Genomic DNA, 26158 nt, shown 5'->3' on the forward strand with positions numbered 1-26158 from the left:
ATGAATGAAGTCTTAAGATAAGGACTTCTCTTGTAGTGCAGGCCCTGCAAATACACAGGGGAGAATGGACAGCCACCCTGTTAACGTTACAGGTATCTGTTCTTTATCACAGCTCTGTGTTATATTTTTTAATGCTTTTAAGAATCTCAAGAATCTTAAGTTGTTGTCAGTTATTTTTTCATAAACATGCAAACAAAATGTTAGCGCTCCTCCTGAGACCTTACAAAGTACTTGCGAAGGTGGAGAGACTGGGTCATGGGGATGAATTAATTTGCTTCTCGCATGCTGGTGGCATATCTCAGGAATCCTCTGCCTTTAACTACTGAACTACAGCTATTTCTGAAATACACCCATTTTATGCAGCCATTGGATCACTGAGTATTTGGTTAGACATACCATAATTTCCCATCCTGTGTGAGAACTCATGCTTTGTTTATGAAGTGTCTCCAGTCTGGACAGCAGCAAAAATCTGTGTGATGTATGTGTGACTCAAGAGACTAAATAAAATGGCTCAAGGGCTATTAAGACATAATTTAACATACAGTTTAAATAGAAATAAGCCAGTGCTGCTGCCAAGACAGGCAGAGCTATAACACACCCTTTTCCCCCTTGGCTCATGCAGGCACAAGTGTTTGTGTGACTGTGCAGTGAATTGCATCGAGTGACCAATTTAAAATAAACCCTTTTGTCCACCAGGTTAACTTTAGCTGGCATCGAATCCTGCATCTGGTTTCCCATAGAATTGCAGAAAGGATTTAGACAGCTCTTTCCTATCTCCCACTTTGCACAGGCCATTTTAGTCTGTGAACTTGATGGAGATCAATGGGCAAATCTTTGTGCAAGAGCTGTCTGTGTGCCCTCATCGGGTATGTAAACTGTGAATCTGTGATAAAGTTAGGAAAAACGGCTGTGGTAGTACATGTGGTGTTTAGTCCTGTAGCACTGAAGGACAAGAAAGAAAGCAAGCTGTCATTCTGTTGGGTTTCTTCTACCTGGGGGGTGTTGCAGACTTGCAGCTGTGCCATGAGATACATGTGATGTGGCTGATGAAGCCTGCTGTAGGCAGTTACTTCTCTGTTTCTGCGTTTCTGCTTTTGTTTGCTTCCCAGGATGAAGATTTGAATCCATCTGCATGAACATTGCTGAGTTAAAGAGGTAGTTTGCTGTTGTAGTTGCAACCTATGTTTCCAAGACTAGGTTACAACAGATGCTATGATTGAGTTACAGCATTTAGTCAGCTATTCAGATACATTATTCACACTAAAAGTAGTAAGTAAAACTTCTTTGCTTTTAAGGACTGTTCCTCAATACCTCCTGTTAAGAGTATTCCTTCCCTTGCAAATAAGCTCTGACCCAGGTACTCCACAGCCACCGTATTTACAGGTATAAGGGCTTCAGTTTGCTTCCAGGCCCTCATGGGCAAGTAATTGGAGGCACAGTGGGATAGGCAGAATCTGCTCTTCTTGCTGTGCATTCAGGTGCCCTCAGTGGGTATAAAAGGAAGTCTGAGGCTTTCCTGGGTTAGATTGCAACTGGCTGTGCTGAAATACTTGTCATTAAATCTTTCCCTCCTTTTGATGGATGCCAGTATGTGATGCACAGGCTAATGGGTGACAACCTAACTCATGAGGGAAGTGTTTCCTAATGCTCCAACTCATTAAAACCAGAAGTTATTTTAACATTATCTAGCCCATATGTTATTACTGTGTGACAAAGCAATGCAGTGGTAATCGAGATCACACATAGGTTCACATGTATTTCTCTGCTGCAGTCACCAGAACCTGAAATGAAGACTTTGACGGCTCTACACTTACCTTCTCACTTCAGGAGACTGGATGATAACGAATTTGGTCTAAAACTTGGTGATAGAAAGTTAACTTTCAACATTTTTTACATAATAAATCTGCTTGGTTAAGTTTATATTAGTTCCTCATTTTGTATGATGAAGGTTTAAAAAAAAAATTGGTTCCAGAAGCTTTAGGATGGATTTACTGTACTGTTGAACTATGGTGTTGTTCTTTGCTGCTGTGCTATTAAGTTACTATGTTTATCTCTGAAGATAATGAAAATGAACTAGAAATTGACTTTGCTTTGCAAAGGTTTTAGGAGGCAAACTCTTGGCCAGGGAAAACAGCTTCAACCCAGCGCTAGGAGTATCTTTTAAATGATTTTCTGGAAAAATTATATAACCTACATTTGGGACCCAAATTACTGTGGGGAATAGAGAAATTGAATGCATGTGGAGAAAATCACACTCTCTCTAATTGCGTTTCTTGTCATGTGTCTTGAAACATCAATAAATGTTTAAAAAAACATATTTTTCTAAGGGTAGGAGTACATTTTTCTGAAAGCATTAAGGAAATATTTTAGTTCTTTCAGAGTGCAGCATAAAAACTAAACTGGCAAAGGAATAAAAGATGATGGAATTTATCCTATTAAAAAACAAAACAAACCAAAACAAGCCATGTCCAGAAAACATTAGCAGCTTACTAAAGAAATATCTAGTGCTTAATTTCAATAGTTTGTTAGATAGCAGGTATGTTGCTTGGGCTCCTAACATGCAGATGACCTGAAATATTCAAATAATGCTTTGGGCTCTAGAGGAGCACCAGAATATCTGTTCTTTCCCATGAACACCCCCAGTCTTCCTGTGGCACCTCTTTACTTCATTCTTTTCCTACTTCTGTACCAGAAGAAGAGTTGAAAGTATCTCTCTAAATGTGGCTGCAGGGCTTCTAACCTAATCACAGTTTAAGGATACTTTGCAATTAACAGGATTAGATTTTGTAATAAAGTTCTTCTGATAGGTAGAAAGAATAAACTAGTTAAAAAGACAACAGATCTTTTAATGGTTTATGATTCAGTAAAACTCCGTACACTCTGCATTTGAAAAAAAAACCAATTGACGTCACAGTGTGGCTTTAACCAAAACTTACTGAAACTTAATGCTTTAGTGAATTGAATTGGCTAGTCATCTCTGGAGCTACAAAAATATCTGAGATGCTGACACCAGTGCAAAGACCAAATCTAGAGATTGAAACATACTTAATAACGTGCACAAATAATGTGCACAAATCCATCCTTTTTTTTTCTCTTCCTTCCTTTCATCTAGAATAATTTTGGCAAGGAAAGTGTTATTTTCTGTCACACTGCAGTTGCATAGTTCTTTTTGATGCATCACGCTTCCCACTTCCCACAAGCTCTGAGCTGCTGCTGAATCTTACTAAGGATTCCTACCCAATTATACAATAGGAGTCAGTGGTCCTTTTGCAAATCTCAACATTTGCAAAAGACAGCATTTATTGAGCTGAGGAATACTGTACTTACTGATGCAAGTCATGCTTTTTTAAAGGAGTGGCTTGCATAGCTGTTTCCTAATTGTTGAAAACATTTAAACTGAAATCAGTTTAAAACATAATGATGCTTCTGTAGAAGAACTTTTCATGTTCCTGAATTATTTACGATACTGGTCTGCTGTGCTTGCTTTTCTATCTGTTTTTCATACGCATGCAGAAAAAAATGAAAGTGCATATCATTTCCATCCATGTTTTTTCCTTGCCCTTTAATAAAAGGAGATGAATTTTGGAGACAACAAGGTAAAGGTACATTTCTGCTGAAGGTCAAATTATCAAACCTGGAGAAAGAGCCAGAGAAGTAGTGTGTCTGTGAGAAACTACAAGAACTTCTCAAAAGCAAGATGATGGTGCAATTTGCATTCAACTTTGAGAAAGAAACTCGGATAACAGAGAGAAGGAATTTGAAGACCCCCAACAAGAGTCTGTGTGCACTTAGTGAGACACAAACTCTCCTTGCAGTGCTTCCACAAGCTGGTCTTGGAATTAGAACAGATCTTTCTGAAACCAGCCTTTTCTCATCTTTTCTGAAACATTATATTATCTGGTACTTGATATATATGTATAATAGAATCAAATCATCAATTTAGCAAATAAAGAATAGTAAAAGAAATTAAAATAAGCATGACTAGAAGAACTGTGTATCCAGGAGAAACTACCTGGAAAAAGGGGCTTCTTGGCAAAAAATGCTTGCTTGCATGTGGAAAAAAGAACAGAGCCTGAGTGCAGAGAGGACAATAGGAAAAAAAATAACTAAACCGCCATATTTAATAGTACTGTCCAGTGTTAGAATGGTGGAGCAGGTAACATGATGGTGAGTCTTCAGTATTTATTCCTGCTGCATCAGGTTTTAATGGGACAGAATATGCGTTTTGGGGTGAGAGAAGTATGCACACTGCTTTTTCTTTTCTGACTTGACTCAAGAAACAGAAGGGGGATGGATGGTGTGATAATTTGTGGAACATGTGACTCCATATCCCAAGAAAAATTGAGATTCAACCCTAGAGAAATGCCTGTAAATAGCAAAGGCAGCTGAACTCTTTAGGGAAAGGATAAAATAATGCCAGCCACTAGTCTGGAAAAAGCTTCCAGACTGCAATTAAAGGAGCTCGAAGAGATTAACAAAGAAAAAGTAACATCTTGTGCAGTGTGCATGTTAGCAGCATGCAAAGTATCAAGTAAAACTCCTCATTACAGGTTGGGGCGAGGGACGGAGGGAGGGCAGTTCCCCTTGTGTCCCAGGCTGGCAGAAGTCCCACAGAGCAGCCCTGGTTGCCTGCAGGATCCGGGGTCCCCAGCTTTGGACAGGATGGTGCTCTGGCCACAGTGTTGCTGCTGGTCCCTCGGACCTCCTGCCATGGCATAGCTGCTGTGTCTGCACAGGTGATTTAACAAATTGGAACCATTTCAATAGAACTGGGTTAGCAGTGAGCATCTCTGCAGTTTTGAGAAGAATTGGCAGGAGGGTACAAATCTGGGACGGTGATTTCTGACGCTGGCAGGAGCGATGTGGAGAACAAGGGCGTCTGCAAATGGGCACCCAGAGGATGTGTGGGTTTGAATTAGGCCTCACTTGGTCTGTAACTTCATAATGAGGAAGAAGCTTCTTTTTCTGTCTAAAAGGAACAAAGTAGAGGACAAAAGTTACCCATTTCCAATGACTGCAAATACTATTCATTCCACCAACTCCACATAGGGCAGAAGGTTTCACTGGAATGGGCATTCACCAGGACTGACACACTGGTTTGCAGAGCTTGCTGGAACACCTGGTAATGCTCATTAACCTCTTCAATACAGGCAACAGCAGATTGTATAATTCAGTTTCAGGGATATTTTCATACAATTTGACACAAGAACTGTAAGGACATTTAAAGGAAAAGCATCAGTTGGTGCTTCCTAACTGAAGGCCAAAATTCAGGTGTGCCATGCTGGCCATCAGCCTCACATTGATCCATGTTACTACTTGAGAAGCTATTAACTTGTTAAAGAAATATGTTCTCCAAAATACATGGACTGCTGACAGCATTCCTCAGTGCAAAACAGTTCTACCTTCTCACCTCTGTCTGAAGTGAATACAAAGTCTCTAAGCTTCGAGAAACTACTGATATGTGTGTTGAGACTAATGCAGATCATCTGAGGTTTAAGGACTCCAGTGTGAGAAGTTCGTGCCCAGAAACTGCAAGTGGTGGCACACAGACTGAAGGGGATGTGTCCTTGGAAGTGCAGCACAGGTGGCTTTGTGGGAAAAGTGCTTGGATATGCACCTTATGTGTAGGTCATGAGATGGGTAGTTGCAGCGCTTGGGGACTGAACTGCTTCCTCAGTAAGAACAGGGAGTCCTTTTTGATAACTTTAACTGTGGCATTCTCTTTTGCTCCAGGTGCAATTCCTCAGAAAATATTAGTTAAGAAGTACTCTTTTTTTTCCCCCTAGAAAAGAACAGAGGCAGTAGTGAGATACTTTGAATTGAAAGAGCATTCTCATACAGCACCACAGGTGCAGAATTTATCAAATTCCTTGCTTGAAATTCTTTTTTCTTATCTTTGACTGATAACTTCTCTGCCTGAAGCTTATTCCAGAAGTCCCAGGATGCTCTTACAGGCCAAAGGCAAGTACTTGGGCCAGTAGGTGCTGGCACTCCTGGAAGCTGCAGGTTTCTTTAAAAACACAGTTGATACTGTAATGTTTGCTCTTTAAAGCAAGTAAATACAATGGTGACCTTGTCTGTCAAGCAATTACATTGTTAGGAAAATCTTCAGTAGCAGCATTTTCCATATCCTTAGCTGTTCAGCAAACCTGCACTTCACTACAAGAAGCTCTCCTGATGAAGGGAGGGAAAGAAGAGAGTTGTTCATATAGCCTTGTCAGCCCAAGGGAAAGCAGGGACAGCCCCAGGCAAAGGAGGCAGAAGTGGCATTTTCTGATCTCTGAGATGCAATTAGGGGTCAGGCTAAGCTAAACAGATATGCAAGGGGAAGGGGAAATAAATCTCTAGAGGATGCTGGCATCAGTGAAATAGTGCTCGCTGTGAGGGTAACAGAAAGTAACTGCTCTTTCCTTCTAATCCACAGAGAGCAGACTGTTTCTAGTCTAAAAATATTCTCTGTGGTGACCTGTCTGAGAATAAGTTTGTATCACTCTCCTGACTTTATTTCTGGCTTTTGATTTCCCATAGAGATCTGGAGTCTGATGGATTAGACCTGTTTCTGGGAGTAATTGTGGCAGTCAGGAAGGGCCCCATATCTGGAATGCGCTTTCCTTGGCAAGTGCTGGGTGGTGGCAACCTTCAGGGTGTGACAGGAGACCTATTTATTTACTTTGGTTCTTATGCTTACTGTAGGGTTTTTTTCTGTGTGTGTCCAACTTTGGATGCCAATACTTCACTCCCACCCATGGGCTCTGTGATAGCTACACCCTGTAAGACATACACTGTGCAAAGTTTTCAGGGCTGTTTTATTAAAAGACAGCTGGTTTAACAAGGCCAACGTTTTTATAATAGGGTGGTACATTTTAAATTAATACAGTAATTTGGAAAGCAGACTTTAACGTGTGTGTAACTTTTTACCAGTAAAAGTGAATGAAAGGCTCTTGGAGCAGGTAGTCAAAAGGGTTGTCTTATCCAGATGCTTCCCTCTTTGTGCTTTTTTCTTAAATGTTTCAGTCCATCTAAGGGTGAGACCATCCAAGATCACTTAAAGAAGACTGTAAGTTGATGTCAAGTATGTTGACAATCATCTACTTACCTGCAATAGTGGAAGTCCTACTGTAGTTCAGACAGAGCAGACAATAATGAAAAAGAAAACCAAATTCAACCTCTTGCCCTCCCACTGCTGTATGAGCATGAAACTACAAAGGTTTCTGAATTCATCTCTATCTCCCAGGGCCTTTTATCCAAAGTAGTCTTTCGCTTCAGCCTAGGAATATGTCAAAGTGCCTTCAGCCCAGGTTCTCTCTGACTTGTTCCACAGCTGAGACTTGTCCACTGGGGGCCATGTAGTCACACCAAAGGTCTGCCCAACCAAGTGTCTCTGTCTGACATTGGCCAAAGGGGGAGTACCTAGTTAGTATAAGAACAGGGCAAGAAGTTTTCAGTTTCCTTGTCTAATCTGCAACCATTTGTAAACCAGGGAGTTCCAGAGCCAGAAGGGAGTTTGTTGGTGAATTTACCTTCTGTGACTGTGCCTGCCCTTAAGCTCTCACTAAATGTGTTGAATCCTCACCATCTGGCCATGACATAGTTCCACACTGCAACTATGTTGTGTGTGAAGAGGCAATTCCCTTCAGTTTGTTTTTAAATTTGTGCCGTGGTGTTTTCATTTGATGCTCGTTAGTTCTTTTCCTGGGAGAGACAGCGAATGAGTCTCTCAGTGCCACTCATGAGAGACCTCACACAAGGAGAAAAAATTCTGTTAAGTCTTACTTTCTTCAGATCAAGTAATCTTTTGCCACCAGTGTGATAAAAGAATTGTTTCTCACCAAAAAATCCATCGACCAGATATGTAGTCACAAGAGAGAAGTGTGATGTCTCTTTCAGCACCTCTGTTCTGGTAAAGCATATAGATGATAGGGCAAAGTCTGGTATCACCCATCCACTTTTTTTTCAGAGCTGGCTCTTCCTAGGCAGAGACACGAGACAGCAATTACAGGCTGCCAAACCCACTGCAACTTGGAGATCTTGATAGGAAACACACCAGGACAAGCGCTAGTTGTAGGTGGATATTGGCATGAAGTTCAGTACAGGGTAACCAGAAGGGATGCTGGAAATACTCAGCTTCTTCTTGCACTCTAAAGGTGAAATACTCTCCAGCATTTATGTTTTGTCCATGAGGAGACAGACTAATGCTTACTTTCATCATCATCATGGCTAGACTTTGAGAACGAAGATTCTGGAAGGGCTCTACCCATGTTGGGTGTGTCCTTCGAGCCTGCACAGTGGATTTTTTAGGTGAGGCACGGCGTGCGCAAAACTGGCCCCACCCTTTAACTCCTCAGGTTCATCTGCCACAGCCAAGCGAGCCTGGACAGTGACAGTGAAGTCCTCAGGACTAGAATCTACAGCCCCCAGTATTCCCAGGAGGTCTCCCATCCAAGTAACTGACCAGCCCAACCCTGCTGAGTTTCCGAGGTCTGACGGGATCGGGCATCAGGGTGGCATTTAACTGCCTTAGTGCCTGGTTAAAGAGGTAGCACCCCATCTCCTGAAATCCCACGCTATGGTGACTTCACAGTTTTCCTCCACTGGTTGTCAGGAGCATATCAGAAATGTGTATTTTGTCATACATCAACTGGGACAGCTCTGGATCCTTGTTTTGTAAGTGATTGGTGTTCACATGTGTCAGGCATGGTATGAAGTCTGGATACAGTCCCTTTCCTCGAATCTCTGTTTTCATGCCAGAGGTTAAAAATGCATTAGGGCTACTACTAAAGTATGAGATGAAGACTTTTATTCATTTTGGAAGTAACTTGGATCACAAGTTACATTTGTTACACTCTCAGTTTTTAAAAATAGGGGGGAATCTTGAGAAATTGTGGGATTTGACTAGAAGTGGGCAAGTTTCAGGGATACAAACTCAGCATTGATTAGCCCTTCTCTGTACTTGAAGAACAGTTAGTACAAGATATGAGTGGAGCAACCATATTTAGAAACATGTTTCCAAGGAAACATTCTTTTCTCTGGAAGACAACTCTGAGACATGAAATTTTATGTGACTCTTGGGACAAATGTAAGTTTCAAGACTTTTTTCCCCTTACTTTTTATAGCAAGTACATTCTGCTCCAGATTCATTCGCTTCAAACCTGTATGGTAAAACCTATTTTAGCTGTGGAGTCCAGTATCTCAGTGGATTTCATTAAGAAAAGGGCCCACACAAGCTGCAGCTTAAAGATCCATCACTTGCTTAGCAACTCAAATCAAATCAGTGCTTTCTAAGCATACCTTTGCATACTGTGCAAAGTTTGCCTTAAAGAACAAGGCTCAAGATGTCACTTAGCTTCTTGTGTGGTGTTAAGACAGATCAATCAACTTTAACTTGTTTGTAAAATCAGTATGGTGATAATTTCTTATGTTTGCCCCTAAAGTTCCATGGATCAATTTATTAAGCTTCTAGAAATCCAGAGGAAAAGGGTCAGTTTATAGCAGCAGAAAGTTTTTCTTTTCACCAGCAATTCCTCCTGAAACCGAATGGTTTCATCTCTTAACCCCTTCACTCTTCTTTACCAGTCAAGTTCTGTAGGAGACTGTTGTCTCTCACTTAGTGAGCAGAATTTATGTTCTTTATACCAAGGAGATTTCTGTTGAAATTGAAAATACTATGAACTTTTCTAAGTACTTTTTGTCATTATTTCAAGTTTTAATTTACTTTTTCAGAAGCTCAGAGTCTTTACTTGCCTGCATGTTGTTTATGACAAAAATATGTCCTTTGCTATATAATTGTACTTCTATACCTGATTGCGCCTTTTTATTTTTTTTAACGGAGAGAGTGGTCTGAAAGGATGCAAGTGGAAGAATTTATATAATTAAGGTTTAAAATGCTATGTTCAGTGGATATGGAAGTAAATCAATTGGTTATTATTTTTCAAGCAGAGACATATGAGCCAATACTAGCATTTGTAAGAGTCAACAGCTATCTTAATTCTTAATTTTCTGGCCACGGTAGGAGAGGGCAGATAAGGTTTGTTTTGGGAGTTTGAAAGGCCCGTGGTCCTTGCTTCTCATCTGTTAATGTCAAAGAATCTTTGTTTGCTTACATATGTGGGGTTTAATATGATCATACTACAAAAAAAAAACTATAAAATTAACCCTTTTCAGTGTTGAAGGAACAGAGCAACTATTATTTATCCCCTAATAAAATGACCTATGGATTAAATCTGCTTGTTTTAGTGGACAAATAAAAGCTACATCCTATTGGCTATCTTGAGCTGTAGGTACTGTCTCTGTGGGACACAGATGCAGATTGGGAGATGAGTGAGGGATGAAGGCATTGCAGACCTTAAAGAGGTGTGCAGCATGTTGTGGTGTCATAGCATTCAATCCTGATTAAATTATGTGCTTAGGGATTTCTGACAAGCTTTTTGTACTTAATTGCCACCCACGTGTTTTATTTGGCATAGAACTGTAAGTAATTATATTGCTGTCTTTGGTCCATACTTGCTTTCTTTGCTTTTATCAACTGCTGATCTTCAGCAGAGCAGCAAAGCCCTCTCCTGAGGATGTGTGTATACTTAGATGATTCCCACCAACTCTGCACACACAACAGAATGTAAAAATGAAGAGTGTGCATGTTTTTCCTGTTGCTGAGTTTTTGAAAACAAACAAAAAAAAAGTGAAATAACTGGTCTCTCGACCAGATGCATCTGTAGTCAAGAGTGTGAGTTGACTGGCAGTAAAACAGCATGGAGCAAAGTTATTTTTCAATCAATTTAGGCTTTAGCACATTAATCCACTGAATCTGCAAAGGCTGTTTTCATTAAACTCGTCACTTTATTAAATGAGAGTGAAAGCCAAAGGAAACCCACTTAAGAAAGAAAAGTTAAACAATGTAATTCTGCAGCTGTAGAAATAAATTGAGATAGAGAAGGTATATTTTCAAAGCCATTCTTACAGCTAAATTGCAGTCATTGCATTAATGGAAAAATAAACTAAAAGATAATACTGAAAAGTTTCACTCTTTTCTTTTAAATGAAATTACACTAAAATGAAATTCCATCCTGACTTTTCAAGTGACCTGCTTATGAATGTGGTGTTGGTGAGCAAGGGAAGAATGGTCTGCTGATGAAGTTCAGTTGTAACTTTTTCTCCTCAGTTATTTGCAGTATCACAGGGTTAGTAGGTAAAAGGTGTTGCTGTCTTTATAACTTTACTGCACTGTTATCAAGCTTTGTACAGGTGGAAACAATATTAGCACAAGAGAGGCACGCTGTTGTATCAAGTCCTGTTGGCATTTCTTTCTTGGCTGTGTAAGTGATGTTATTGATCAGCCAGTGTGGTATGGTGGGATAGATGCATCACAAAAGTCATCTTATGAATTCCTTGTTTTCTAAACAGTCAGGGGTTGTGGGTTCAATTTCAAGATGCCTTCAAAGTGTGAATGATGCCACTGTTACAGATGAGAAGCACAGAGATCATGGAACTTTGCCAAACGTCTGAAAGGAATTCCTGCAGACGTTTAAGACTTTGAACTTTCTACTTGCCATACTTTACATAGGATTTTTTTAATAGAGGTCATACTCTGGTATCCATGACCTTCCTAGAAATATGTTGTAGCAGAGTTTCTAAATGCTGTTTGGCATTGAGAGTCCTTTTATTTTTTCTAATGATACCTCAGTTTCAAAGTAGCATCTTTTGCTTAAAGATTTGCTGTTTCCCTGTTGCTATGCAAGAGGCTGCAATCAGGTAGTTGCATTCTTGATTTTTTCTCTATGAAGGTTTCATTGTGTTTCTAATCCAGAGGGAAACTGACTGTATGATCATGTTTTAGTCATGATTACTCAATTCTCTGGTCTGAGTTTGCTGCAAGTGCTTTGATGAAGCTCATTGCCATGCACACTTCAAACCTGCCAGAGTCCTTGGAATATTTAATAATGTCTTTCCATGATCTCATAATGACACACATTGGGGATATGTGGACTCCAGCTCTCAAAATCCATGAGTCATGTCTCATATTTCTAAAATGTTTTGTTTGCCTTGGGTCATTTCATACAACTGTAAAGAGTAGAAACTCCTCACAAGGGTTAAGCTTATCAACTTAAAACCAGGCTCTCAAAACTAAGCAGTTGCTGGATGGCATGAGCCAGGCAAGGCAGTGATTGCTGCACAGGGCCTTGAACATCAGTGAAAGCTTCTCAGCTGAAAATGCCACATGAAGGCAGAATGGCTCTGACCTGGCTCCAACACAGCTCTGTGAGGTAACCTGGGCTTTTTATAAAAGAATCTTATACAAGTCATATACAAACAGTGCTAAACAGCTTTGAAGTCTCTAGGTCTGAGCATAAACATGGCCTGAGCAAGGAGAACATCTTGTCATCCCGTCACCCTGAGTGTAATGTTCGTGTTTGTACTAGCTCACCTGATCTCAGTAGTGTTGACAAGGTGTTGGAGACATCCGAGTGTGTTACAGCACAGCCTTCCTGGGGCTTTTGGTGTCTTTTCCTATTTTACTGGATTGTCCAACTCAGTTGACATAAGGAAGTGGAGTGTGTAGTCCCGACAGCAGCAGTGTCCTCACTGTCCTTTTCTATTGCTCATCCATCCATCTAACATCCTACGGCTTAATTAAAATGGAGGCTGAGTAGTGATTTTTTCTGTTGGAGAGCATGAACGTTCCAGCTCTGAAGGTAGTGGAAGCCTAAAGAAGGTGGATGTATCACCTGTTAACCATCCCCTGCACATACCAGCAATCCCCTGGGCTGAAATTGGTACGTATGTTTGTCAGAGAGAGGAAAAAGAGGCAGAACAGGAGCTGACTGATTAGAGCTCTTCTGACTCCTACAGTAGTAGGAATGCTGTCAGCCCTCATGCTCTGCATTATTCCCATTGCATAACGTTTATGATTTGATGTGGCACATGGGTAAAAAAATGCGAGGAACATGCATTAACCAGAATCCTGTTGTTAGGCCTTGGGGTGAGAGATGCCAGGCAGTGCAAGAGCAATGTGGGGAGCATTAGTGAGCTAATGTGATAATGTTTAGATATGTAAGTGCTCTTGGGTCAAGGGCTGCTGTACACAGTAGGCAGCTCTGCTGCCAAAATGCTGTTTGACACCCTTCCTTGTGCTGGGCCTCCCTCTCTTGCCCAAGCAACTTTATTCCTCTTGTGCTAGGGACTATGACATACTGGAAAGTCCACCTTTCTCTGGAATGTCAGATGAACTTCTTCTGAGTACAAGCTGATATAACAAATAAATGCCTTACATCCCATTTTGAAGTGTATCTCTTAAATTCATCTCAGGAGGGATTGCTATGCATGTTGAGCACAGTTCAAAGCAACAAAATATATGTTCTTTCCAGAAGTGTTTGGGGTTTTTTAATTTTAAACTTGTCTTTTGGAAAGATGTGATGCCACATGAGCACCATGGAGTGTATTAAGGGATGGGCTTGTTGCTTGCATAATAATTGGCCCGTGAAGTTCTTGGTGTTCCCATTTTCTCCTTTGCAAGAGAAGACAGTGCCATGTCTTGTCCCCAAGGACAGGAAAGTCTGATAAGGAGGATCACAGAGCTAATTGGGTTGAACATGCAGTGCAAACACAGAGTATAGTAATATAATAACAGGCCTTTTGCTTGAAAGAAGATTTTCTTGCTATGAGTCATTTTGTTTCTGGAAATGTCCGCAAATAACACAAATATTTGCTTGGCACTTAAACCTAAATTCTTTTATGTTTGCCTTTCCTTCTGAGTGGATGTTCCATGTTGGTCACGAAGGACAAAGAGTGAATTTACATAGTTCCTTCCATGTTCTCATTTGAAATTTGGAAAGAGTTGCAAAAAATAGAGAAGTAAAGAGCTGGTTGTTGTCTTGGAGGCTACAAATGAACTGTTTAATGACAAAGTGAAGAGGCGTGTCAGTTGAGTGTTGAAGATGTATAAAGTGTCTAGAACTCACTCTGCTGTGGTTTTTCATGACATTGGTTTAATAGCATAAAATGGTACTATTTTACTGTTGGATCCTCAGAACAAGAGAGCCCACATACACATTTCTTTTCCTTGAGTTTTCATCCTGACACATTTGTTGAAACCTGCCGTCAGGCATACAACTTAAAATGTGGAGCTCCATCAAGAGCATCAGTCTCTCAAGAGCTGTATTGCCACATTCTGGGAGAGTCAGGAAGAGCTGGGATCATGAGTGTTACTGCAGGCCTTAATCAAAGCCCAGTCCAAGATTTTGTCTGACACCTTCTACTTCTGATGAATTCACAAAGATGAGCCAGTATTGTTTCCAAATGATCTTCTCATATTATAACCTGGTTTTAAAGCCTTCTGGAGCAAAAGAAAGACTACTACTGACTCCAGAAAAATATTTCATCTGCTAACTTCTGGCAGCTGGATAGAATCACCCAGAGTAATGCCCAGTACTTCCAGCTCACGGTTCCCTGTGCTACCTAAAGCAGTGCTCACCAGTGTGCAGAGGGGACCAGGCTTTCTGCTGAGCTGCCCACAAAGCCCATGTTAGGGCTAGAGAGATACAGAGTTAGGGTAAGTTAGGGTCTTGTGGTGGAGGCTACATGATTGACTTTGTTGGACACTCAGAAGTTTGCCATCCTTGGTCTGCCCATAACTTCTTCTGTGACAGGTACCTTTTCTTACAAAAGAGCAGTAACTCCCTTGAAGCCTTCTGGAATGCCTCCCAACAGGTCATTTAAGACAAATGGCAGCTCCTCAGAGGTATATAATGGTCACTGCTGGCCTCTTGCATTTTATAAAATGGCATCTTAAAAATATGTCTACTGTAGTTCAGCTTTTTATCCATGTTAATCTAACTGCGGCAGTTTACACTCTGCCTTCATCCATTTTTAAATGGTGGTTGCCTTGCCCTGCAATACAGCACCTTACACAGTGTAGCTCCCATCTCTTATGTTGTGTTTTTTGTTTTGTTTTCCTCTCCATCCCTCCTCCAAGAACAGTCTCATACCCTCTACTTCAGATCACATGTCTGGCCCACAATGAACAAAGCATCTGCTTATTTCTCCAAAGCCACCGGATTTTTCTCTAGTTAATATTAATCCCTGTAAATCTCTTCAATCTTTTGCTCTTAGAGAGTTGCATGTATTTCTGCATGTTTCTAATATTCACCAGATTTCCATGCTCCTCACTCTTTTTCTTCTGTGCTGCTTATTTGCTTTGATAGGGGTAATTAAACAGATGGATAAGTGGGAGAGAGAGGCAGAAGACAGTGTGATTCTGGATTCTTCGTATTTCTCGTTAGGGAGACCCATCCAGGGACACTCCCTTTCTTGAGCACACCAGTAGGTTTTGGTGGTCCCTGCAATGGGTTACTCTTTCTGGCTTTTACTACTGTTTTTTCTGTACACCACATGTATAATTAAGTTTTACTTCTGAACTTCTGCCAGTGCTGTGGTGTCCGGTTCAGAAGGCTTTGTAGGCATTTTGTGTTTGGATTATGTACTGGCTGGGTAATCTCGAGTTGTTTGGGAACAGTGGGAGAAGCAAAAAAGAGAAATCCAGAAGCTACAAATACCCCAACAAGCAATTCTTTTTCATTTCAGGGCTTCTGCAAGATAGTTCTCTGACACATTTGTGGGTGACTTTCGTTACCTGATTTTAGAAAATGAAACTACTGTCTTCTGTTTGCCAAAGGTAAAGGCAAATTCCAAAGAAGATTATACACCTCTGGCAGCCCTTTTGTACCGTCCTGTGGTGCTTTTAAGGTCCTAATTACTAATAGTGAGAGTTCACATTTTGTCTTCAAGTCTGACTTCTGTAAAGGAGCTTAGGAAACTGCCAGGAACTTCTCTGGGAAGTAGATGTATTGCCAGTCCCCTGCACCTGCATTTTTTTCTTTCTACTCACAAGTTCAGTTACAATGGTTTCAAATGCACCAGCATATTAACATGATCTGGCAAATATAGGAAACAATGGGACTGGGCAGATGGTAATTCTCATCTGACTCTGAATGTCAAGAAATAACCAAATAACCCTAACAATAGTGTAGGTTTTGTTTGGCTTCTTTGCTCATCTCAAATTATTCAGGCTTTAGTACTGTTGTCAGAGCTGATGTATAGCAGAAGATCTTACTGCATTTCATGTCTCAACAAAGTTAACCAGCCAAAAGAATTTTTTCCCCCTCGCTGGAAGTTGAAAAACTTGAGACATCAGGAATGTTTCACTGTTTAGGCTTTCTAGGTTAGCCACAACACCTAAGGGTAAATGCAGAGCAATGGAGATGAAATACCACAGGATGAGGATGGAGATCTTGTGTTAATGTGATTATATATAGGTACTGGTACAGATATTGGTATGAGTATGGGGTATCCTTTTCCGTGTGGGAGGGAAAAGGCTGTGCTAGTGCTAATAAAACTGTGTTGATGTGAACATGAACCAAGAGCCATTTCCCTAACTGATATGAGACTGGGCTAACTGGTACCTTGCTGAGTGCAGCTACTATAATTTTGTTAGATTCAGAAGGACACTTCTGATTTTATTTTTGAACAAGTAAAGAGAATCAGACCTGCTGTACTCAAGTGGGTAGGAAAGGTGCAAGAGTTTGGACAAGGGTTGGACTTTTTACTGGGGACCTCAATACCTCCAGGAAACATCAGCAGTCTCAGGAGGTAAACCATTTGGAGAAACCAGACTAGTGTAGCAAACAGCACTGAACACAAAGAACTCTGCGCAAGAAGCAACTATTGCATCGAGATGTTGTTTGTTATTGTTGCATTTCTCCTAATGGCCATTGCTGGTAACAGCAAATCCTGTTTCTTTTCTTGTGCAGAAGGAGATTTTGTGATGCTTGAACAGCGTGTAATAAACCTCAAGAGGTGCTCTGCACAAACTGAAAACCGATTGCTAGGTCAACACTTAAGTCACTTGTTAGATCAAATCCAAACCCATTGAATTTAACCTAATTAATGCTTTATTTGGATCCAGCAATCTTCCCAGTAAACATTGATGTTTGTTTCATTCAGTGTTCAGAACAGAATTGTATTTTTTGTTTTTTAACCTAGTCAGATTTTGTTTCATAACATTCCTGGTATGTAAGTGGGAAATTTTGTTAATCTGTTCGAAAATGTTTTCCATGTGTATAAAGAGTCATGAGAACAAAGATATTTGCTTTGTGATTGAAGGGTACATGGAGGGGAATCTTTGCCATCTGCCACTATAAAATTAGTTTTTAAGGGGGAAATGTAAATCCCTCTCATTGGAAGCTATTTTGATCAGCTCTAATAGTAATATTTTATGTAGGATTTTCTTCCAGAGTCCAGTAGAATTTAACAAGTAAATTCATCTTTCTAATGCTCTGGTAAGAGGAACATCTGTCTCAGACATTGTGAGGATTGAAGCACTAAGAGTTTTTTAGAATTCTCATATTCATCCTGTAATATTTGTCTGGTCCTTGTAATCCTAATATACCAATTGCAGCAGTAAATATTTTGCTATAGCCAGACATTGAACTTCAAGAGAAACCTGTTTAGCTGCAGCTAATGAAAATGTAATGCCTGGGATCTTGCTGTTTGTGCTCTGCAGGACCAACCTGAGTTTTAAAGAATTTTGAACCAGTAAGACTAAGGCTCTGCAACTTCGATGGAATGAAAAAGCCTCAAGCTTTCAACACCTGCCATAGAAATTTAATAAGGACCCTAATAAATGGGTCAGTTTCAACAAACAATTAAGTTAACAACTTCATCTGGAAGGCTTAGAGGCCCTGTTTCATAGGAGGTAACTTGAGAGCAGACTCATGTTATATAGTGTAGTTAATGTTTCCTTTAGAAAACCATAGTTTTTAAGATTTAATATTTCATGTGCTCCAAATTACATCAAATTGGCATATGGTACACAGCAAAGCCTTCAACCCCTGTATAGATCAAACAGAAAATTTGTATTAATCTTCTAAGCTGTTTGGGGGTTTCTTAAGCACAAGAAAAATATAGAATTCACAGGAATTCAGAAGCTTGTAAAATGAATTTTGTGGGCAATTTGGATAAAATTGTTTCTTATTCTTTGATTATGCCTTTAAAATTCACACTTCTACAAATATGGAGAGTTTTACGTGCAAGTACTGAGTACTCACAGAGCAGTGTAGCTGAACTGCATCATATACACGAGAGGAATGTGTTTTCCTGTGTGTTGTCTTATGTTGTGAGCTATTTTTTCATCTTCTTGTGAAAACATATAATAGAGACCAAGTCTCTGAGCATTCATCGTTCAGTATGTTTAATGTAACACTGTGTTGAGATGAAACAAAAGTGGAAAATTTAACTGCATGGCGGCCTGCCCTAATTTATATATTTTCTCTTCTATTCTCCACTTATTTTGCTGTCAGTTGCTACCCCCAATCCAGCCACCTTTGCTCACCATCCTTTTATTTTTGTTACAGCACACCTTTAATCCGCCTTCCCATGTCAGATGTGTTGCTTGCAGGTGCTGTGTCTTTGATGTTTGCGTCTGAACTTTGTCCCACGTGTCATGTTTGAACAGTAGGTGTCCCGGACAAGGATCTTTGCTTCCTTACAGTTATCAGTATCCGGTATCTGGCATCAATATCCTGTATCTAATGCCTGACCATTTACTGTAACTAATGGCATGGCCTTTATTTGCCCACATGCAATTACTTGCGTCTATCATCATTGCAAATGAGCAATTTTAGCTATAATCCATTTTCTAAGATGTCAGTCTGGCTTCCTTCATGAGCATTGTTAGCAGAGAAAAGAGTATTCAGATTTGATAGTATGATGCCTGGTAATCAGAAATACCTAGGCTGACTCACAGTGCAGGAACACTATGAAGCCAAGTTTAAAATTCAGTTCTTGTTTTTTTATTGGCCTGGAGTTCAGAAGTAGATTGTTCAGTGTGTCTGTTCACTAGAGACTGATTGCTTAATTGTATGAATGGGGGTTTGGGGGTGAGGAAGGCAGAAGGAGAGGAATTTGCATTTCCCAAGACTTTGGGTGTCTGAACCACGTTCCACTTTGGAGTTAGGTTGTAGTTAGGTTGTAGTATTTAATGATCATACATTCTCCCATAAATTTTTGTTGTGCAATAAGAAGTGCCATTTTCTCTAGATCAAAGACTTTGGCAAATGCTGGGATGCCTCCAGAGCCATGCATGTGATGAGCTGGTTCTGTGGTGGCCACTGGTTACTTAAGAAGTGATTATGGAGTGATTCTCCTGGCAGGTTATTGCGTCTGAAGCCAAGGGCATGTAAAGCATCCTCTGTCACAGTTAGGTGGCCAACACCATCCTTTCCATCTTGAAAACTTGCTTCTTGTTAATAACAGGTTCATCTTGTACCTATAGGGGTTGTAACTTGTGGTAGAAACAAGGAAGCTGCCTTTTGTGCGTATTATAAAACTGGTACTTAGCAAGATGTCCAGAAGGTAAGTTGCAGGTGGATCTAAAAGCTGGCTTGGCCTGTTGGGAAGGTTTTAACATCATCTGGTGATGATATCCCAGATGAAATGCTAATAGGTTTGAAAGCAAATTTAAGTGACCTTCTGCTTTGCTTTGGGAGTAATATCTATACATGCAAATCCAGCAGTTTTCTGAAGCTATGTAATTACACACTGAGAAGTGTCCCACTCAAATCAGCTTCCATGTTCCATAGTTCCTTGATGTGCCCAGCCCCATTGTGGTGTGGAGAGGATTAGTCATAACTGGTTCTACAACAATAGAATAAATAGTATTTAAAAGCAAATCATTATTTGCTATCTCAAACTTGCTGCTGAATGTAGGCTCTTTGGGATTGGCTTCCTGTAGGTGACACAACAGTAGTGACCTTTGGGGAGATTTGAGAGAGGAAGAAATGGCATTAGTAAATGCCTGAGGAATTTCTAGACTAATGGGGAAGGAAATAGTGCCACACAGGAAAGCAGCTGAACTCCCTTGTGCTTTAGCAGCTTAACCTTGAATTCTGCCCAAGTGGTTTTTGAACTGGCTTACTTTACTCTTTGACAAATTAGTTGCCTTTGCTGTAAGATTTGACGAAGTGGTATATCTTTGTGAATATTTATTTGCAGACTTACTAAGGTGCAGATACTGGGACTGAGCCAAATTCTGCTGTGTTCTAGGGCACAGTGTAAGGCAAAGAACTATGTGGATTATACAACAGGTTCATCATCCTAACAGCACACCTTTTCCTTCTCTAGGGGTTTCTTCCCCTCTAAGTTTTTTCAACCAATGCCTGCCAGTGCTTACCCATGGACTTTGATATAAATACTGTGCCTCTGCAACTTCTTAGACCCTCCCATGAAAGCATGTTCCAGTTGAGCTTATTGGAAGAGTGTGGAAGACCCAGCTTCTGTGTGGTGGTCAAAATTTTTCAGTGTAATTTTTCTCTTATCAAGGTATGAGCTGAATCAAAATGGCATTTCCTAACTTGTTATTACCTTCCAGCATTACATCCTTCAATCCAACCCTCACAGCAGGCATCCTTTTTTTCCAGCATAGAATTTGTGTGCAGGCCAGCCATATGGTGGGTGCAATTATTATTTTATAATGGTGTTATAGCTCTCTAGCTGCCCAGTAAACGCAGTGCAGTTTCAGTAAATCATATACATAAGCATAGGAACTTTAGACTTGAATGATTTTCTTCACTTTTATATAATAGTAGGTGTGAAGGACAAAAAAAAATTCTATTTAATTTATAGAAACTGCATAAAGTTTATAGAGTCTCTCCAATCATCTTAAATAAAAAGATTGTTGAGAATAGGGGTTGTACTGAAACTGGGAGGTCCACAAAGCTGGAGGAGAATAGTATTTGTAGGCACACATCAGTAAATACCTGTGCTGAACTTTTCCCATTAACTCTGCCACTGAGCATATGGACTGCATTAGAGATTTGTCTGCCTTAAGGATTTTATAAACACATTTCCTCCCTTTTCCTCTTCCCCATCCAGTTACTGTTGCTTTAGACTAATACAGAATCAAATAGTATCCATTCTGGACATTGCTCTTCCTGGAAAGTGTATAGAAACGTTTCCTTCCTTCCTTCCTTCCTTCCTTCCTTCCTTCCTTCCTTCCTTCCTTCCTTCCTTCCTTCCTTCCTTCCTTCCTTCCTTCCTTCCTTCCTTCCTTCCTTCCTTCCTTCCTTCCTTCCTTCCTTCCTTCCTTCCTTCCTTCCTTCCTTCCTTCCTTCCTTCCTTCCTTCCTTCCTTCCTTCCTTCCTTCCTTCCTTCCTTCCTTCCTTCCTTCCTTCCTTCCTTCCTTCCTTCCTTCCTTCCTTCCTTCCTTCCTTCCTTCCTTCCTTCCTTCCTTCCTTCCTTCCTTCCTTCCTTCCTTCCTTCCTTCCTTCCTTCCTTCCTTCCTTCCTTCCTTCCTTCCTTCCTTCCTTCCTTCCTTCCTTCCTTCCTTCCTTCCTTCCTTCCTTCCTTCCTTCCTTCCTTCCTTCCTTCCTTCCTTCCTTCCTTCCTTCCTTCCTTCCTTCCTTCCTTCCTTCCTTCCTTCCTTCCTTCCTTCCTTCCTTCCTTCCTTCCTTCCTTCCTTCCTTCCTTCCTTCCTTCCTTCCTTCCTTCCTTCCTTCCTTCCTCCCTCCCTCCCTCCCTCCCTCCCTCCCTCCCTCCCTCCCTCCCTCCCTCCCTCCCTCCCTCCCTCCCTCCCTCCCTCCCTCCCTCCCTCCCTCCCTTCCTCCTCCTTCCTTCCTTCCTTCCTTCCTTCCTTCCTTCCTTCCTTCCTTCCTTCCTTCCTTCCTTCCTTCCTTCCTTCCTTCCTTCCTTCCTTCCTTCCTTCCCTCCCTCCTTCCCTCCTTCCTTCCCTCCTTCCCTCCTTCCTTCCCTCCTTCCCTCCTTCCTTCCTTCCCTCCCTCCCTCCTTCCTTCCCTCCCTCCCTCCCTCCCTTTTCTTTCTCTCTTTCTTTCTTCCTTTCTTCCTTTTTTTTTTCTGGTGTGTGAGATTCTTGAAGCAGTAATACCAGCTTGGGTTGCCCATGCTTTAAGGCATATGTGCAACTCCTAATTTGCATCATGGCAGAATTTTTGCAGCAAACTTAGGAACCTTGATTTTATGGATGATCTGTAAATAAACACGGCTCTCTTTTGCATCCTTATTTATCCTGAAAATTAAGGTTGTCAAAGTGACTGGTGAAAAATAGGACAAGAAACGAAGCCTCTGACGATACCAAAAAATATTATATTTGCTTCTCTGTACCCTTCTGTGTTTCCTCGTTGATTTTGGTTGAAGTCTATATATCCAGCCATTTGATAAGGTCTCCTTTCCTCCCGAAGCCTGGCACTGATGCCCATCCAAGTATTCCTGAGCATTTCCGACACATTTAAGGGGTGACCCTGTTGGCTGCTGCTACCTCCTGTGCCTGTTCTGCCTTGCCCTTTGCACCAACACCTGTATTTAAACAGAAAGAAGTATGTCTGGGAGCAGTTCTGGCTTAACATTAACCTGTGCCCACCCTGAAAGGTTAATTTTAGCAGATCGATTGTAGAAGTTACACCCTGGGTGACACGTAGCAGTTCTGTTCAGCTGTGGCTGTGAGAGTGCATGGAAATCCAGCTCTGGGCTGAAAGTGCTGAAGAAAGAGAAGCCCAAGAAGTATGTGACACATCTCTCAGTTTATTGTACTTTGGGATTTGTAGGTGGTAAATGCTGTGGGTGTTTTACAGATACTCTGGAATCCTAATGTAATTTACAGTTTCATTTGTCGAGAGCTGTTTCAAATCTGTGCACATTCTTCTAAGACATTTTAGAAGAAAAGCCAACAGCAATAATTAGTTTGGCATTTTCCATGTTTTCTAAAGCACTTAAGGAGTAATGACTTTTTTAACCAATCTTACATAAAATCAGGTTTTATGGAATAAGAGGACTTGAAAGGCCTGAACATCAGTGATAAATGTGCTTCATGCTGAAAGCTCTATTCCAATGCATCAAAATAAGGAAAACAATTGTACATATGATTAGAGGCTACTGACCCTTCAGTTAACATGATCAAAAAGAACAATATTAAAATTTGATTTACGGAAGCTACTGCTTAGTCTTTAATCAGTCTAACCAATAAAAACAAACCAGACTTTTACAGCATGTGACTTCCCAGTAGATAGGTTAGCTATTTTTGTAGGGCTGAAGAAACAAAAAATGGTTTTAAAATATATTTGATATGCCTTGTGAGTAAATTGAAATACGGCATATAACTAGTTTTACTGTTTTTTGTTCATAAATTGCCAGATTTCCTTAATTTAAGTGAAACTGGAGAACCACTTGAGAATAATTGTCTTTAAAATGAAATATTACTTTGGCAGTCTACTTCATTTATATTAAATATATGGTTTACATTTTTATATTAGTAGGTAAATGAAAGCTGGTCAGTAATATGATTCCCCTTACACTTTTGCTGTAGTTCACCGTGGAAATGGATTCAGGAAATGGCAGATGTGATTAAAAACTCTTCAGCTGGCCCAAGAGCTGTTTGTGCAGCACCCAGCATACTGCACTTCTGGCAAGGAACAAGCACTCCTTGTCTTATTGCAATATAAATAAAATGATTCTTCAATCTAGGGACTTGGAATTTTGATTTTAAATGCAGTGGCTAGAAGACTGGGAAGATGAGATTTGATGAGGCTTTTCTATTCGTAAGAATGAAGATAAAATTGTTGTGTTGATTCTACTTCCTTGAGCATGCAAGTAAGTGTATTGGAACCCACACCAGCCCAATTTGCATGAGGGTGTCAGAGTAATAAGCCTATAAATTGACATAGAAGAGTCAAGCTGCCTACTCAGAGGGTGACATCACTGGAGAGCTGTGCACACCACATAAATAAATGTTCACCTCTCAGAAGCTGACCTTTGAAGATTGCAAAACTAAGAGAGACTCTTTCCTCCTGCCTTTAAAAATACATCCATAAGTGTACAGCTCATGTCCGGGCAATGAAATTGAATGAAACACTGTAGCTCAAACTTGTTTCTCCTAATTTAGAATACATTTGTTTTATTCGCAGGGCTCTCAGGAATACTGTTTTGTGCATCAGTTTCTGAAATTTCCTACCAGCTTTCCCTTTTCTGGAAACTTAAATGCTGTTTTTTGTTTCTAATACTTCTAGTTGAACGGGAAAACGTACAGAAGAGGACCTTTACCAGATGGATAAACCTGCATTTGGGAAAGGTAAGACTGACAAAGTCTTGATCTTGAGATACAAGGCCACAGCCACAGAGACATTGAAATTAACTCGTTTTAAAGGAGTTAAAATTTGGACACAAAGTTGACTTTTGTACTTGTGGGAACATTTGGAGTCTATTTCTGGCTAAATTAAAATTTATTTTCAGCCACAATCAATGCTTGCATCTTAGGTGCATTTAAGTCTTTAATGCTACTGACTGTTACCATGAGGGTAGAATTTTCACATAGAATGTGCCCACATAAAATCGAATGTGGTTGAGGCTTCTCTGGCGATGATGTTTGTGTTCTTCCCTGGACTGGAAGTTGGAATATCTGAGGCATCATGGCCAAAGACAGATGTTCTTCAGAACCTGTCTTTATCCCATATCAGAAGATGGAAAACATTAATTCCATCAGTTATGTTGTGGGGGACAGTGTGATGGGATCTTCACATATCCACTTTCATCAGAGAACTAATTTTTGGACATCGCTTCTTATCTTTAAGTTGTAGTTGTTTTTTTTAAACCTAATTTACTGTTCTTATTGATAGTAGATAAGTGTGAACTCTCCTGAGTAGTCTGTTATGCAGAGAACATTTTCTTTGCTGTTGAGGTTGAAAAAAGAAAAAAAATACTACTAAAACAGCTGCAATGCTTAGTGCAGAATCAAGGAATGAGACCAGCGTCCTAGTCTAGACAAAGTCCTAACTTGGGCTGGTGTTTAAGCTTCAAAATGCTTTAGTATATCTGTGGCTAAAATTCGGAAAGTACAGACTGGGCCTAAGTTTGGGCCACAAACTGACTATCAGTTTAGCTCCTTTAATTCTTGAGAAGTTCAGATGCAGTAAAGTAAAGGGGTTTTAGAAGAATAGTTGCTTAAGTCCACTACTCTGCAGTGAGTGTTGCTGAAGGCATAAAGGAATCCTCCTAAATCTCACTGGAAAATCAGAATAAGGCTAACTGGAAATGTTTTGACTAGCAATTGCTCCCAAAGACCTCTCAGAACGAAGACAGTGTTACGTGATGCCTTTGTGAGTCAGGCTCTAGGGCTTTAAACTAACTGTAGTTTTGGAAGTTGTCACAAAGGGTTGCCAAATATGTGACTGTAGAGAAGGTCTTTGATTTACAGAAGGAAATATATCATGAAAAAGGCCGTAGGGTGCTGTTAATTCTGCTGTGCCAAGCATATGAAGACTTAGAACCTTTGTGGGCGGGTCAGCTTTCTCTGGAGTGCATACAAATTTTTTTCCTTTCTGAGTCAACAAAGACAAATGCTTTTCTGGAGAAAGGGCAAAAGTCTTCTGCTATATTAATGTTTTTCCTGGAAGTGGCATAATAAACATACCCATGTAAATAAGGAGAGCTTCATCAAAGTGTCTCAAATTATAGGTGGATTTCCTGAGGGCACTCACTGAGAAAGGTGGCTTCTGCCTTTATCCTCAAAGAAGCACTTCTTGCAGAGTCGATTCTTTCTTTCGGAGGCAGCAATGAAAGTCTTCCTGTATTTCTTCAGGAAACTTACAGTGTGGTCTGTCTCCTTTTGGAGCAGACCATCCCACATGAGTCATCTTTTGAGAGGATCTGAATCTGCTGGTCATGGGATAATTGGAAGTAATCTGCATTTCTGGATTCTGTTTGTTCTTGCCTTAAGTACTGCAAGAATAGAAAAGGTTTGGGTTTGAGGCTTTCAGATAGGTTAATTAATTTTGAAATGAATGATACCTTGCTTTCTTTCATGGAGCATTGTTTAGTACTTTTGTCTAGATGAAAGACCAGTGATGAAAATGTGTGGTCCCAGTTCACCAGGAGCAGTGCTTAATAGAACAGTAGTGTGCTGCCCATACAAAGATAAAAAGATTGGGCTCTTCAGGGACACATGAGGGAGTGACACCTGAAGTGAGTGTAATTACTGCAGCTAGGACTACCCGTTAGGATTGAGCTGATGTGGCTGTGTGCCTCACAGTGCACAAACCATCCAACACCTCAGTGAAGTGAGGAAATGGTTCCCTTTGGAGGAGTTTGCTGAGAGGAGAGAGACACA

At 40.5% G+C, this 26158-nt stretch overlaps 1 protein-coding gene across 3 annotated transcripts in view; it reads left to right on the forward strand.

The window, feature by feature from the left end:
• The window catches only part of CLMN (calmin), a 73414-nt gene that overhangs the window by 26275 nt on the left and 20981 nt on the right, over positions 1-26158 (forward strand). For 2 of the 3 annotated variants that reach the window (XM_071557591.1, XM_071557593.1), the window contains exon 2: positions 24063-24124. In XM_071557591.1, coding sequence (XP_071413692.1) covers positions 24063-24124 — 62 coding nt within the window. Of the gene's footprint in view, positions 1-20247; positions 20368-24062; positions 24125-26158 lie in introns of those variants that run through there. The other variant, XM_071557592.1, reaches the window with a different exon arrangement.

Source organism: Pithys albifrons, chromosome 6 (assembly GCF_047495875.1).
Source record: "Pithys albifrons albifrons isolate INPA30051 chromosome 6, PitAlb_v1, whole genome shotgun sequence".
NCBI lineage: Eukaryota > Metazoa > Chordata > Aves > Passeriformes > Thamnophilidae > Pithys > Pithys albifrons.